The 17,175-nt window shown below is 36.5% G+C and overlaps 2 protein-coding genes across 2 annotated transcripts in view; one reads left to right on the forward strand and one right to left on the reverse strand.

Moving 5' to 3' along the window:
- LOC150098090 (ras-related protein Rab-1C-like) overlaps positions 1–15,577 on the forward strand; it is a 134,423-nt gene extending 118,846 nt beyond the window's left edge. Inside the window, exon 7 of the mRNA XM_090406680.1 lies at positions 15,476–15,577. The gene's annotated coding sequence lies outside the window, so the exon portion shown is untranslated. The remainder of the gene's footprint in view (positions 1–15,475) is intronic.
- LOC150098091 (tyrosine-protein kinase Fer-like) overlaps positions 1–17,175 on the reverse strand; it is a 222,119-nt gene that overhangs the window by 25,490 nt on the left and 179,454 nt on the right. The window contains exons 15-16 of the mRNA XM_090406102.1: positions 15,821–15,944; positions 3,861–4,012 (exon numbers count right to left, since the gene is read on the reverse strand). Coding sequence (XP_090262228.1) covers positions 3,861–4,012; positions 15,821–15,944 — 276 coding nt within the window. The remainder of the gene's footprint in view (positions 1–3,860; positions 4,013–15,820; positions 15,945–17,175) is intronic.

Genomic DNA, 17,175 nt, shown 5'->3' on the forward strand with positions numbered 1-17,175 from the left:
ATCAGCTCGGGTGTTGCGTGAATGTGCAAATGAATTGTCAACCCCTCTTACCTGGATATTTAATTTAAGTTTGAACTCTGGTATGGTCCCTAGGGAGTGGAAGTTAGGCAAAGTGGTTCCTTTGCATAAGGGTGGCTCTAAAACTGCGGTATTGAATTACAGACCAATCACCATCTCAGGAGTAGTGGTAAAAGTATTGGAAAAGTTGGTTAAAGACAAAATTCAAGAATGGGTGGATCAGGATATGATACTCTATAGAGGCCAACATGGTTTTGTTAAAGGTAGATCCTGCCTTAGCAATCTATTAACTATTCATAATAGAATAACATCCGAGTTGGACAAAGGAACTGGCTACACAGTGGTACTTCTGGATTTTGCTAAGGCTTTTGACAGGATACCCCATAGAACACTGTTACGCAAATTGGAGCAGATGGGAATGGATATTAAATTGGTGATATGGATAGGAGAATGGCTCAGGGAGAGATACCATAAGGTGGTGTATGGAGGAGCCGAGTCCAGAATGAGGCAGGTGACCAGTGGTGTACCTCAGGGCTCTGTGCTTGGGCCAATGTTGTTTAATTTGTATATAAATGATATAGGAAATGGCTTAAAGGGAGATATTCAGTTGTTTGCTGATGATGCAAAGTTGTGTAGTGCAATAAAAAATCAAGCTGATGTTGAAAGTTTGCAGGAGGATTTAAATAAGCTGGTAAAATGGGCAAAAGAAAATGGATGTCAGTTCAATGTGGAAAAGTGTAAAGTCATGCATTTTGGGATTAAAAGATTACCAGCTGTGTACTACATCGATGGAAAGGTACTCCAAGAGATTGATGAGGCTAGGGACTTAGGGGTATTGGTAGATAGGGAGATGAAGTTCAGAGGACACATTGCTAAGGTGTCCAAGATTGCACATAGGATTACTTGGTTGTTGAGGAACACACTGACATCCAGAGATAAAGAGGTTATTATTCCCCTTTATAAAGCATTGATACTTCCACATTTGGATTACTGTGCTCAGGTCTGGTCACCTGGATTCCTTGGAGATGAGGAGGCTGTGGAGAGGGTTCAGAGAAGAGTGATCAAGTTGGTGAGTGATATAAAAAATGCTCCCTACATTGATAGATTGAGAGCTTGTGGATTGCAGAGATTGGTTGATAGGCGAAGAAGAGGGGATATGATAGAAACATTCAAATTACTAAAAGGTTTTTATAGGATTGATGCAGGGGAAATGTTTCAGCTGTGTGATAGTGATGGAAGAACAAGAGGTCATCTCTGGAAATTAAAGAAGAGTGTGGTTAACAAAGGTGTCAGAACAAGGTTTTTTGCCTGGAGGGTGGTGAATGAGTGGAATTCATTGCCTGACTTAGTTGTGAGCTCTTCGTCTGTGGATGAGTTCAAGAAGAGATATGACAGATATTGTTTTGCTAGTTTGGGTCCCCCACGATGAGTCTACTGACTCCATGGAGATACCCGTAATAATAATAATAATAAATACGAAATGCATGGAATTTGCATATCACGCAACTTGGCAGGTGCCAGGAGCATTTAAAAAGATGGACAAAGGATTTTTCCCTTCATTCAGATTGTTCATACCATCCACAGTGATGGCACTTTGCTCGTGAAGCTCTACTGCGTGAACATGCCCACTATCTCCATGTGCTCTGTGACAAATGATTAGTCATTTTGAAGAAACAGGATCGCTCCAAGTTTAGAGGTCACAAACCAACAAGTGAACAAAGTAGCCACAGCCTTTGTGGAGCAGGCCATGAATAACTGCATTAGTTTCTGCAGTACACGAGTATCACGACAGGTGGATGTACCTTACACCAGCGCTTCCCAAACTGTGGGCCAAGGGCCCTTTGGGGGGGATGTAAGTTTTGTTGAGGGGGCTGTGAAATAATGAAAACAAATTTAAAATGTTTTAAGACTAAGTAGATATTTTTTTATCTTACAAGAAACATTTAATTTTATTATTTCTTTTTTAATGGAAAAAATCACACATTGGTGTTGGTTCACAAACTTTGCTTCTTGAGCTGATGTATTTCGGTACTTAATGAATATTAGTAAATATATGCTTATTCATATAAGTTTCATTTCATAAGAAGCACAAAATAGCTTACAAATGCAAAATATTGAATATAAATATATATCCCTGTATTAAGATTTTTTTCGATGGAGCCGTGAAATATTTTAATTTTTCCAAAGGGGCCTTGACATCCATAAGTTTGGGAAGCATGCCTTACACAACTATCTGGAAAATTCTACAGAAAATTTATGCATTCCTTCCCATTCAAGATAACCCTGACGCAAGAGTTATGCATGCAGGACTTTTGAAAGTCAACTGACATTCGCTTTAACATTCCTTACTCAAGTGGGGTTGGATGCTACATGGCCATGGATGATTTTGTGGGGAGATGAGGCTCACAATTAGCAGGTGAGTATTCACAGCTCTGTGTAGCCCATGCCTAGAAAAATCTGGGTATGGGCTACACAAAACCCGCATGCAATCCAACAAATTTCTTTGCATTTACCTAGAGTTAGTGTCTAGTGCAGGTTTTCAGCTTTGTTTATCATTGAACCATTCTTCTTTAAGGACATTTGCCAATCAGGTCCTGCTAAGAAGTATTGCGATATGATAAACAATTTTATTGTCACAGCTACAGTAGTGCCTGTGCATGGATTCAATCATTTTCATGCAAGATGGGGGGCTTCAAGAATATTTCACAGAAGTCAGAGTGATCTGCCATGTGTGTCTCTCGCTGCATGGCTGCCTGATAACTTGCCAGTGCCAAGACAGCATAACGCAGCAAGTGTGCAACATCAGTCCCATTAAACATTGCGTAAAGAATACAGTTTGTGGCATACTGGAAAGAGCAACACATTGAACAGCCATGAATGCATAAGAGAAGTGAATAAAAAAGTTATTTATGCTTGTGTTGCTTCTTCTTGCACACATAGAAAAATTCCATTCACATTCGGTACATCATACAGCACCCCTAGTGGTGAAGTTTGGACCCCCACCCCAAGATATCACTTCTGCATGACACACAATGTCTTTTTGTAAAACTTCACAGCATTTGGATCACTGGATGGCCCTCCACAAGGATGTTTTCATTTTGATCACCCTGTACTTCAGCTTAAATATTACAAGCCATCATCAGTAGCAATGATAGTTAATTACAAGATAGAACAAACAATGGACTGATTTGAAATAGTAAGAGCTGCGTGATGTTATACACAAAACAATGTAATGGTGTAAAATGAGGAAACATTAATTATTCATTAACTGCGTTAAAAAAAAACAAAAAAACTTTAGCAATGTGTGATATCAGAATAAGACTTTTCTATATCTTAAGTAACAAGAAGCAGTCATTCTCGTTTAAGTTCAGATGGTGAAGTTAAATGGGAATGACTGCCTCTTTCTAAACAAATATTCACATTTATAGCAACACAGATAAACTAAGCATGTTTCAGACCATAGGATATTGTGGCTTGTATCTATTCCATGCCAAGCCAGATTTCCTGTTGCTAAAGTAAGATTAGTATTCTTGTATCATATTTTCTACTGAGTTTCCAGTTTGCTCTTGGTAGATACCAGGAAGAGCCAGAGGAGAACATTTATCTTTGGAAGATACATGATGCTAATTTTTTGATAAGAAGAAAAGTAGCCACTAAATTGTATTTCATAAGGATTCTGAGATGCTAGAAATAGAAATGTATGGGATTGGGACTTGACATACTGTTTCTTTGTTATTTGAGCTTATCAAATTTGCACTAAATCAGTAAATTTCCATTCTCTCTTAATTACTTAATTACTATTATCTCCAATTTTTAAAGACATATATATATATATAATGTACCATAATTAAGAGCTTCTGGAGCTGTCCATTTAATTGGTATTTGCTTCATGCCATCAGAAACTGTATATTCTTCTTCTTCTCGAGACATACCAAAATCAGATATCTTAACAATGTTATTTTTACCGACAAGACAATTTCTAGCTGCAAGATCTCTAGAAAAAGAAATTAAATAACTTATTTCAATAACTAAAAACTGTTTGTGGAATATTTTCATGTCTCTAATTGTTAATTAAAAAAAAAAAATTCTGTTTTATGTTGAACTTGGATTTTTTTTTTGTTAAATTTACTGAACTGCATGAAAAGTTTATTTGTGCAACCATCTTAACAATACATAATATCAGTGACATTTTTTTTTTTTTAAGCCATTCATGGCCTCCAATGAGCAGGATAGTGGACCCCCACATCCATATTTGTTGGTTGGAGAGTGAGCATTCTATTCATTCAGTCACCAAGGGCAGAGCAAGTGGTGAACCATGCTGCACTTGGTGTAGCTTGGATGAAGTCTGACAGGTTTCGTTGGGCACATTCTACTGTAATATAATTGTCTGGTGGGGTGGGTCCATTTAAGAGCTTTGATGCCTTTGGGTTTTGACCTACCTCGGAAAACTTGGTCTACCCTTAACAGAATCCACGCCAATCATGGCAGATGTGTAGACCACCTTTACAAATGGGACATGATTGCCTCACCCAGGTGCGACTGTGGAAATCATGTCCCATTTGTAAAGGTGGTCTGCACATCTGCCATGATTGGCGTGGATTCTGTTAAGGGTAGACCAAGTTTTCCGAGGTAGGTCAAAACCCAAAGGCATCTGTGTTGGGTCCACTAATTCATGGAAGTCCCCTGTTGAAGTGTTACACCAGGACTCTTTCCACTTCTCCTTCATGTTAAAACTTGTCTCCACAAGATTTTCTGCTGTTAAGATTGGAGGGTGCCTTGACTTTAGCCTATTTATTTCTAGGAGTGGAATGTCTTCGTGAATTGGGAGATCTTGGGTTTCCATGATTTTGCTGTATTCATGTAGAAGAAAGTTGGATCTGCAGAGGTGTGATGTTGCTCAGCACTGGGAGAGAGTAGATTGGGGTTGATTTCACAGTTCCAGAAATAAGGCGGATAGTTGTGTTAAGCTGAGCAGTGCACTGAAGTGTTGCTGCTGAGGCACCCCAAGTTATTCCACATAGTTTTTGCAGTATATTATTTTGTGTTTTTAGCTTGGATGCTGTGTTAATGAGATGTGGTTTAAAAGATAGAGTTTTATCCAAACCAACAGAAGGTGAAAAACGTTGACATTATTAATGTAAAAGTATTGTCAGTGAAATTTATATACAAAACACTGCAAGACTCCCCTAGCATAATAATGTTGTATGTGAACAAAGAGTTAAGAAGAAATTTAACAACTGGAGATTGCAGTCTTTAGGGAAAACTGAGAGAATGACTGTTCCAAAGTACATATATAGATAGGAGGAGGATGGTTTAGTATTGATGCTGACTAACAGACATTTGTTCACAGTGTAAAAAGAAAAGCAGCGGATCATCAGTTAACAAGACTACACTCTTCTGGATACCATCAAGCATTTGTAGGGAGGATTTTTGTCCACCACCCCAAATGTGAGTGAGAGCAGTATCCTAAGGTAGGATACTGTTCTCATATTTTTGGGATTTATATAGTTTTAGAAGAAGTAGGAGGTGAAGATATGTTACTAAAAAAAAATACTTATCACCTGAATGACAGAATACTGATGACAACCTTAACAGCAATCCCAGTGGATCTTGCCATAATTCATGTATACATGTCAACAACTAGAGGAACTAATATCAGTTAAAGATAATTTATGGGTGAATGTGAATAAACTGGATGATATGACTAGGCAGGAAGAATGCTAAAAGAGAACAAGTTATATTTCTGTAAACATGGCCTTTTGAGTTGATAACACACTTTTTGAAGTATGAAAATGGTGTTGCATGATACCAAATTGATTACATACCAGTCAAGAAAGAAAGAAAAAGTCAAGCTACAGCTACCCAGGAGCTAAAATAGAGAGTGACCACTCACTCATTATTGCAAAATAAGAATAAGGAGGAGAAAATGGAATATTGAAATGAAGACCTCAGATATAAAAAATGAAACAGATTGCATGTGTGAGATGGATGGCCATCAAGGAATAGTATTGAAGAAATGTATAAAGTTGAATAATGATGGAAACGGAGAGTCGTGGAGGTGTCACATAATAATAAATTAAAAACAAGAGGATCTAACAAGGGCTATCAAATGCAAAGTAATGTGAGACAAAACAAAAAGGAAATTACTTACTGATAACAAAGAGATACCAGAGAAATTACCAAACCAGCCTATAGAAAGTCTTGACCCACAGATACTGGATTAAGAAATGAAATGCCTGCTGAAATTCTAAAAAATCTGGGAGATGCAACACAAGAAGCCTTATTTAAAGTAAATAGGTTAATCTATCAACAAGGGGAAAAAAAAAAGTATATGATTTCTATGAATGCTAGATGGTAGCAATACCTGAAGAAGAGAATGCAACAAAACGTAAAAATTATTGGTTAAGTTTACCCAATCACACCTCATAGATCATATTAAATAAAATGAAGTACAGAATGTTATTTAGATGAAGATTAATTTGGATTCCAGAATGGTAAAGGAACTAGAGAAGCAATACTAGCCTTAGGAACAATAACAGACCAAAGAATTGAAGAAAATAAAGCTAAATACATTGCTTTTATAAATTTAGAAGAGGCAGTGAATCATGTACAATGGAACAAGATTTTTTAAATAAGAAGGAAATTGAAACAGACTGGAGAAATACGAAATACAATACCAGCCAGAAAATAATGACATGAATATAGGAAAATGAAGCAACTGAAAACAAGACACCTTTACTTTTCAAGCTGTACATAAAGAGAATGCAAATACATATAATATTGCTATATTAGCTGAGAATGAACAGGATTTAAAACAGATTATCTAGGATGGTCTGATTATGGACTTAAAATAAATGCAGCAAAAATCAAAGGGGTGGGGGTGCTTAAGGGCCAAAGCTGTATAACTGAGAGGAGACCTCCACATGGCCTTTAAAGGAATGTGGAGAACGGACCAGGGCTTCTGACCTAATGTCCAATTCTCACCTTCAAGTGGTGCACCCTGTTGGGTATCTATCTAGACACTGAACGAATGAGGATGGGCTGGAAATTTGGGATTTAGCCGACCAAATTGTATTCTTATTGGTTTAAACCAAAATACAAAATGATGGTACAACATGACAATATTTCATGCCGGCTGATGCGTTGACCAGTTAAACAAGGCCCCATTGTTTTTGCCAGGGAACCAGGGCGAACAGCGAAAAGTCAGCTACTGGAACAAATCTGAAAACAAACCCCAACCAGAGTTAAAGATCGGTACTATCAACGTAAGAAGCCTGAATGGCAAAGAAATGGAGCTAGTTGAGGAATTAGATAAGTACCAGATCGGCATAATAGGGGTGACTGAAACAAATAAGACAAAAACTGGCGAGATCTTTCTGAGCAATAAATATAAAATGTTGATATTCAGGCAATGATAATCAAGGAAAAGAAGGAGTAGCCATACTATTCAACACTAAATACAAGGCTAATCTTCTTGAATGGCAGGCAGTTTCAAGTAGAGTGATGTGGGCAAATATCAGAATGAAGAACTGAACAATGAGACTTATTTGTGCCAATGGTCCCATAGAAGGTTCTACTAAAGTAGAAGTGGAGGAATTTTTTGAAGCTTTAAAGAAAGCAACTGACACAATGAAAATGGAAAAGTTGGTCCTTGTTGGGAATCTAAATAGCAGAGTAGGAAATGATTGTCAGACATACAAAAATATTTTGGAAAAATTTGGAGAAAAGAGCAAAGCTAATAATAATGGCAAATACCTGTTGGATTTCTGCTCAGGACATGGACTGGTTATTACTAACACCATGTTCCAACATAAAAATGTGCACAAATTCACATGGAGAGAAGAGGCAAGAAATAAGAAAAGTCTAATTCATGATGTTTTCTCCCTGGTGCAGGAGAAAACCACCAGAGTGTATAGAGGATTTGAAATCGGAAGTGATCACTATTTAGTCTTGAACAATATAAAATTGAATTTCATATTGAAAAGAATAACATATAAGAGAGTTTTAAAGTGAATAAAAGTTGAGCAGCACTCAGGTGTGAACTGTAGACTAAAATACACAAATATTATTCAAGAAAAAATGAAAGAGTTTGGGAACAAGAACCAAACTTTGGAGATTCAGTGGCAAGTCTTGAAGAAAACCCTGATTGATTCAGCCAGAGAGGCATGTAGAGAGGTTGTCTGCAAGGTTAGAAAAATCAGACCTCCTTGGTGGACACAGGAAGTTAAAGAAGAAAGCATATCAAAAGTTTCTGGCAAATAAGTCAGCTTGTGCTCTTAGAGAATGCAGAGACAAATGTAAGAAAGCTAAACAAAAGTCATGGGAGGACTTTGGCAAGATATTCTGGAGGTTGTTGAAGAAGCTTAGAAATGGATGATAAAGGTGACATGAAGTATGGAGTAATTACTTAGAAAAATTGGTAAAAAAAACACTCAACAGGCATGCAGGCAGGAATACATATCCATACTTGAAGTAGGGAAAGGCAGCAGGAGTAGATAATATTCGACCAGAAATGTTGAAATATGGTGGTATAAAAGTGTTACAGTGGCTGCACTACATGGTTCAGAATGCCTGATGATTGGAGTACAGCTTTCATAGTACCCATATATAAAAAGGGAAATAAAACTGAATGTGAGAATTACACTGGTATTTCCCTACTGAGTGTTCCTGGTTGGGAAGAATAGCTTGGTAAAGAACAATCTGGATTCAGGCCAAATCGAGGCTGTCAGGATCAGATCTATACTTTATGACAAATAGTGGTGAAATCATGGAAATATAACAAAGATCTGTATTTAAGTTTTGTCTATCTGGAAAAGGCATATGACAAGGTGCCAAGAGAGAAGCTATTCAATACGCTACAGTTATATGATGTCAATGGGGCATTATATCAAGCAGTACTTAGTCTTTATTTGAGTTGTAAATCAGCAGTTAGAATTGAAGTACAGGAAGATGGTTTAATGTTAAATCTGGTGTGAGACAAGGATGTACATTATCCCCTCTGTTATTCATTATCTATATAGATCACATTATAAAGGAAAGTGGTATTAAATATGATATCAAAATTGGAGATGTTAATGTCTGCTTTATGCAGACGATGTTATACTTCTAAATAAATCTGCTACAAGATTCCCTGACTGAATGGAGAACCTATAGAACAAGTAAAACATTTCAGCTACTTAGGAACAATTTTTAGTGAAGATGGTATATTAAATATGGAAATAGACAACATAATCAACAAAGCTGGTATGGTAGGAAGTCAACTGAATAAGAGAGAAATTAGGCGGAACACTAAATTAGCTGTATACAAGACAGTGTTCAAACCAGTTTTAACTTATGGGTCAGAAGTAAAACACTTGACAAAAGACTAGAGACCGCAGATATGAGAGTCCTGAGAAAGATTAGAGGCATGAATAGATGGCATCAGTGGCAATATCATATTAAAAACAAGGATATTAGGAAAGAACTTGACATTGTTGGCATCCAGAAATGCATTAGCAGAGCTAATCTCAGGTGGTATGGTCACTTAAACAGAATGGATGAGGAAAGATTAGCAAAACAAGTGTTCTCTGCCAGGTTGGCAGGAAAACGACCCACAGGAAGACCAAGTGGATTGATATGGTACAAAGTGCCTTAGATGATAGAAATATAAGATCTGATAATGTTGGAGTCTTGACAAGTAAGACACTGATTTGGAGAAAAATTGTAGCTAGGAAGTTAGTAATGATGTAAATTTTTCATGTAGTACTATCATATCCTGTACACCCCTTGCGGGTACATGGAAGAATTTGATGATGATGAGATTCAAAGGGATAAAATAGTGATTTAGAGCTAAGAATATTAACCAGTAAAATTATTCATATATGTGTGTGGGAGGAACTATTCAAGAAGATGTAAGCTCAAAATAGGAAGAATTGTATGATAAAAGAAGTATTAAAGAAAAAAAAATCATTCATTACAAGATAAGTAAAAAGACAAAAACATTTGTTTGGAGCACATTCTTATAGGGTTGTAAGATGGACTGAAACGTATTATTGGAGAGGAACAAAACCAATGCAAAAGTATTGAAGAAGACAATCACAGAAAAAAAAGATGAAATTCATGGAGGATGGCTAAAATATATACATTCTTAGAGGTGGGGTGTAGATTAATTTGAAGAGATTATAAACTACTTACTAAAGAGGAAAGCTTGGAGAAAAGGACACTGAATTTTTTTGGTTAGAGGAGAGGGGGTAGAAGTGAGGTCTTTGTTATGGGATATGACAAGACAATTCCCACCCTGTTGAAATACAGCAGTGTTTATGGCATGGGCTATGAAAGATTCAGTAGTCTGCTATCAGCAAAATTATGGATCAGACTGGCAGTCCAAGTGACAAGTATGGATGGCAGACACATGTTCAAATGCTCTGGAAATGTCTAGAGCAAACACCACTTTCATCATACCTTTCCATGACTTTTATCCCTAGCTGAGTGATATGCTGACAAAGAAACCTGCCGTGGATTGAGCACAAAAAAATCCATATTGTTGGATTTTTTCAGGCATAAAGAAGTTAAATGATTATTTTGACAGAACTGAGGCAAATGTAATGGGATGAAAGCTAACCTTTATCTCTTTTCTTTGGATTGGTTGGTTGGTTTATAGTTTGTTTGGCACAAAAACTATAAAGGTCATACTAAAGGTTACAACATTAGCATCTACAGAAAAATAGTTTCACAAAGCAGCATCTCTAGGTAAACAGAACTGCTGCAGAGGGCACAGCAACAATGTAAGTTAATACATAATATATGAAACACTATGCCAAGGAATGCAGTATCTACATATATGTAAGATTATAATAGATGCCTTTATAGCAGTACAAAAATAGATTATTATACAATATGCATGGATGAAAATTAAATTTAGCAATGCAGTAGAAACAGAATTACTAGAAAGTACACACGTAGGTAAGATGTCCTACAGCACTACATGATTATTCGAAACATAATGTAGTAAATAAGATGCATACACAAAATGCATGTTAAGTGATGCAGTATCTACATATAAACAAAATTACTGCAGAGGTTTCAGCAGTACATAAATAGATAACTAGAGGTTAACAAGTCAAGGAAAGCAGTGTCTACATCTAGTAAGATTACAGCAAACATCATTATACTAATACTTAAAGAGTCAGAAAGGAATTATTATACAGCAGTGATGCATAAAATTTAAGTTTAGCATTATGGTATTTACATATTAACATAATTACAGCAGGGCGATACAAATATACAAGATCAAGGCCTATGGTAATATATAATTGGTCAGATTTAACATAATAAATAATATGTATGTATAAAAGTTAAGCAAAAAAAGTATTTACATATGGTCAAATGTGTTTGTACAAATTAATTTTTTCTAAAAATTTAAAAACATCATGCAATTTGCTTGAGTGTATATGGCTTGGTTAGATAGGTGAAAATTTCATTCCTCTCTCTCTCATGTAAATTTTTGACAATCTACCAGAATATGATGAATAGTGAGATGTGTGTTGCATTTTTCACATATGGGAGGGTCATCAGCTCTCAGTAAATGAGAATGCTTAAGGTGACTGTGACCTATGCGGAGCCTAGCAAGGACAACCTCCTCCCTTCTATTTGTACGTTGACTAGAATGCCAGCGGTTAATTTCAGGTTTGATGTTTCTTGCCACGTTAACTCCCACTGAGCAATTAGCTTTGATCTTATAAGTTGTCTGTAGTCTGTATATGGAACTGTCAAATAGTATGTGGCTGATTTAGCAGCTGCATCTGCAGCCTCATTTCCTTTGATTCCGATGTGACTGGGAATCCAGCAGAACTGAACATTGAAATTAAGGATTTTCATTTTGAATGGCATGTAACTCTGCTGTATAATTACTGCAGTCAGGTGGGATCTGATTTGAGATAATAATGTCAGGAAACACAGAAGCACATCCAACAGAGGTGTTAGTTCTTGAACCATCAGTATAGATGGGTAAGAAATCAGCATGTGCTGCTCTGTGTGCATTAAACAATTGCAGGTATAAGATTTCTGTAGCTGACAAAGTGAGAGGTTGCAGGATGGTGTGAAAACCTGCCATGGAGGAATGCTGTTATGTTGTCAACATTTATACTAACAGCTTGCACAGTTTCTTTAATACGCAAACCAAAACGATGTATAGCAGTTTGATGTGTGTGATATTGAGCTTCCCAATGCAGAGAGAGGATACTATTCCATGTCTGGGAGAGATTTTATTTTTAGGGCGTAATTAATTGCAAAAGGCACCAGTAGCTATCTGTATACCCTGATGATGGATGGAATCCAACCATCGTAGGTTACTCTTGTCTTGCTGAATCATAGACTTGGGACCCATAATCCAGCTTTGAATGTATAAGTGCATAATAAAGATGGAGCAACGAAGCTCAATCAGCACCCCACCCAGTAGAGGATAGAGTGCAAAGGAGGTTCAAAGTTCTTTTGCACTTTTCTCTTAGTTGATGAATGTGTGTGCTAGAAATGCGAGTTTTCTGTCAAAAATGAGTCCCAAGAACTTGGTTTCTGTAGTTACTGGAATAACAGTAGATCCCATTCTTAGTTCAGGATCTGGGTGATGAGTGCGTTTTCGATAGATGTGTACACAGACACTTTTTTCTGTTGAAAACCTAAACCCATTATTAAGCGCCCACAGAGAGACATGATCAATTGCTTGCTGAAGTTGTCTTTCAATTACCCTCATGTTACATGAGTGACAGTAAATTGTGAAGTCATCAACATATAGAGCATTGTCTACAGGGGGAGGAAGCTGTTCAATGATTGAATTGATTTTAATAGCAAAAAAGGGTTACACTTAAGACAGAACCTTGGGGAACACCTTGTTCTTGAAGATATGGTCGAGATAGCGTACTTCCCACTCTGACTTGGAAAGTGCGCCTGGACAGAAAGTTTTTAATAAATATAGGGAGATGTCCATTGAGACCTAGGTTATAGAGGTCTTTTAATATGCCATATCTCCAGGTTGTGTCAATTTTTCCATGTCAAAAAAAAAAAAAAAAAACAGAGAGAAGATGTTCTCGCTTCAGAAATGCATTCCCATTCTGATATCACTTCTCTACAGGAATTGAGTGTTCTGTAATTTGTATTCCACCCATTGCAGTTTCTCGGAATGTTGTTTGCACATTGTTTCCACAAGGATATCACCAGAATGCAATTTCTTGACAGTTTTGGGAGATCCTGCCAGTCCTTCTAAACCTTTGTGGATAAAGAAGTATGACATTTTCCCAATTGGTTTTTCACCTGTTGCATGAATGATTAAAAAGGTTAGTACATTTTTGTTAGTATCCCATATCTTTTGTTTCTTACTTCTGTGTCTATATTATCAGTACCTGGTTGGGATTTTTTTAGGGTCCCTGAAACATTTGAGGATGAAGAATTCATATTTAAGGAATTTTTAATTCGGCACCAGAGCTCCCCATCCACCACAAAGCCACACGTGGACGCCCACTACCCGGCAAGCAAAGAATGCGCTCAGGAGTGGAACACCAGGGCTACCCTGGAGACACTATACCGGCACTGCAGCAGGTCTAGGATCCCGACTCCAGGGTGAGAGACTTACTGCAATACCACTAGCCGATTGATCCTGGCTGGGCCATCCAGGACCACCCATCTTGCCGAAGCAGAGGCCAAAGTAGTGCAAATCTACCAGGATCCCCCCCCGGGTCGCACTGCACGGCAAACATGGCGTTGTATCCCAGTGATGATGGTCTAGAAAAAGAGGAAGAATGAAAAGGGCCAGTACCATCACTGGGAGGTCCCCTTCTTTGGAGCACAAGTTTTAAGAACAATGATGGGGGGGATACTAGTAGGCCCAGAAGGCTTGACCAGTGAACTATTCTTAGTAAAGTGAGAAGCACTTTTCTAGGATGATTTTACAATAGGTGAAAAAAAGGATGAGCAAAAGTTGCATCCTGTGGCCTTGGTGTTTGGGTAAGTTTTTTGCAGTTACATATTGCAGGGCTTTTTTTTTCCTGGAATGCCTTAGCACACATGTTGGAAAACCAAGGAATGGATTGTGTTCTGGTGGTTTTGAGTGCAATGAGGGATGAAGGTCTTCATTCCAAAAAGAATTCTTTTTTTTTACAATTCTTAATTGTAAAAAAAAGGAAAGTGGTATACAGAGTTATGGTCAGTACTGCCAAGAGGAGAAAGCATTTTAGGTAGTGTAGTGAGTACCTAGATAATTTGTAAAAGACTGTTGTCAACAGTATGTATAACTCTGAATCTCTTCTAACTGGAGCAGTCAGTCTGAGTTGTGTATGTTGAAATCTCCAATAATGAAAAATCAGAGCAAGAGAGAAACTGAATAATGGACAAAGGACAAATGAATGTGATGTGCAAGAGCTTAATTGATTATGGCAACATATTAACTGGTTCTTGGATTGGTCCAGTGGTAGCACTAGAAGTTTATGGAACTAACAGAATAATAACAAACACATTTTCATGACTAGGAAAGTAAGCTCTGAACTAATATCAAAATACAGAACAAAGAAATTTCTTACTTGTAACATTTTCACAAGCATACTGAGATAGAGAAGACACCTCAACCCATCAATGAAAAGATATGTCAGGTCCTATTAAGATTATCTCACAGCTTACACATATATCAAATAGTGAAATTTGATACTACTCTGCAATGGATTTCATAACTGCATAAACTTGGACACTGCCAAAACACATTTGTTGATTAAGCATTGCAATCACAACAACGTTCAAGTGACTGACTCCCTCCTTTTCAGTGTTAGCTTGACTATTTTTTTAATGTTTCAGAGAAGCATGAAATTCATTAAATAAAAGTAAGAAGAGTAAAACTTAATCCACTGCAAAATGGGGAGGAAAAGAAAAAGATTTAGTTACAAAAATATGACACTGCCAATTTTTAATGTATAGAAATCAAAATATACAGGTACCTGCCTGTCCTATAGATTGACAGTTGTCCGGCTAGTGAAACCCACACTGTCTTTGGAGTAGTGCAGACCAAAGTAATTCACTGCTAAAGGCTATATACTCATCTTTCATATTAATACATGTAAAATATCTGTATATGCACAAGAAAGGTACAGTTTCAAGTTTTTTTTTTCTCTCTTTTGAAAAAAGTTCATATGTCTCAGCATTTGATCTTAATAAACTATAGCTCTCAGATTACTAGTATTCCTTCGGCATTATTTAGGTGGAAAGTGAAGATCAGAAAGGAGAGTAAAAACTACTCTTATTTCTTTAAGTGAGAAATTTGATATATTATAATTTCAAGATGCTGACACTTTCAGCCAAGACTGTTCTTTTAAAGAAAAGAACAATTAGACTTCATTTAATCATTGTCTATGTGTAGAGACAGATGAAAAATTAAAACCAACAGTATATGAAATTTTAAAAGTCTGGTATCTCATGTCATTTATTATTATTTTTTTTACAGCCATCTCTCACGAATTGTTATACTGCCAATTAACAGCTCGGCATGTCTTGAAAAGGAACCAATCAGGAAAACTATGTGAGGTGGGAGGGCAGAAAGCACCAGCAACATGCACAGATGTGAAAGAGAATAGCAGAACCAAGGACAGTACAAAATTAAATTGCTAAACAAACAAAAAAATTCACTGTACACCAAAGTTTTGTCTAAGTAGAATGCAAGTTCTTTAACTGAAATATATTATATTCAGAGAGAGATGACAAATTCTCTCAAAAGGTACAAAATTTAACAAGCTAAATGTGAATTTAAAAAATTGTTATCAAATTGCTAGTATATATGGAAAACAATTACCTATGTATACAATTCTTGCTTTCCAGATATTCCATACCTCTTGCTGCATCAGTGCATATAATTAGCATTTCTCGCAATCTCAGTGTTAGCTTATTAGTTCGTAAATGATTTAACAAAGATCCACCTAAAAATTCATGACAAAAGTTAATAAATAATTTAAAGATTTTATATATTAGTTTATTTGAAATTTTATCAAATGACTTCATATTACTTCCACATTTTTCTTAGTTTTGAAAACTCTTAAGATCAACTTGGACATGATGAATTAATAATATCTTTCATATACAAGCAAGGTGCAGTTTCAAGTTGTTTTTTTTCTCTCTTTTGAAAAAAGTTCATATGTCCCAGCATTTGATCTTAATAAAGAAACAAGCACACTTAATTCATTGTAGCTCAGTAGAGATAGAACATGCCTTCACAACACTAAATAAATTGCCCAAAGAGAGAGCATTGTAAGTTTAATTCTAGTCAGCGACTAGAGGATATTTTACTAAGCCTTTTCTCGACTGGTTCTCAAGTTAGTTGATCCCTGGCACGGGCAAGCATCCCCCCCTTCTTCTCCCAGAAATTCAAGAAAATCATCCGTAGAACCCACACTATTTTCAGACAGTAAACATAGTGTTAGGATCAGGGACAACGAGATGGCAGCCTCTCTTTACCAATGGCACATATAATTAGTGATAGTCGAACTGCCTCCAGCTTCACCTACTCCCTATATAGGAATAAAAGCATTAACTGGTTAAAAAATTACCTAGTAAGTGACAATGGAGTCAAACTTTCTTTAGGAAGTTATACCTGCAATGTACTAATTCTTCTAAAGACTGAGTCACAAATGAGGGAAAAATTCTTCACAGAGAACATCTCTTTCTTTGTAAATATAGAAAGTATACATACGAGAATAATCTTCTTGAATGGCAGGCAGTATCGAGTGATGTGGACAAATATCAAAATGGGGGAACAGGGCAATTAGGCTTAAGTGTCTATGAAGAATTCTTTTTATAGAAGAACCTTCCGTGAGATAGAGGGTTCTTCTTAGAAGGAAATTAAAGAATTTTGAGGGCATTAGGGTAAGCAGCTGACGTAACGAAAAGTTGGTCCTTGTTCGAGATCTAAACAGCAAAGTAGGAAATGTTTTGGAAAAAAGCAAAATTAATAATAATAGTAAGTACGTGCTGGATTTCCCTGATTTTTATTTTTTCCCTTTAAACAAGAATATAATTTAAACAGATATGGAGACAGACCAGAAATCAAAGAAAAATGTGAATATATAAATATACCAATTATAGAGAGAGAACAATGTTAAACATATTATACAAAAGTCAAGAAGAAATAAAAAATAATTGTTTCAATAATAA

This window comes from Typopeltis vanoorti, chromosome 16, assembly GCF_054136105.1.
Source record: "Typopeltis vanoorti isolate ZY-2024b chromosome 16, IOZ_Tvanoo_1.0, whole genome shotgun sequence".
Lineage (NCBI taxonomy): Eukaryota > Metazoa > Arthropoda > Arachnida > Uropygi > Thelyphonidae > Typopeltis > Typopeltis vanoorti.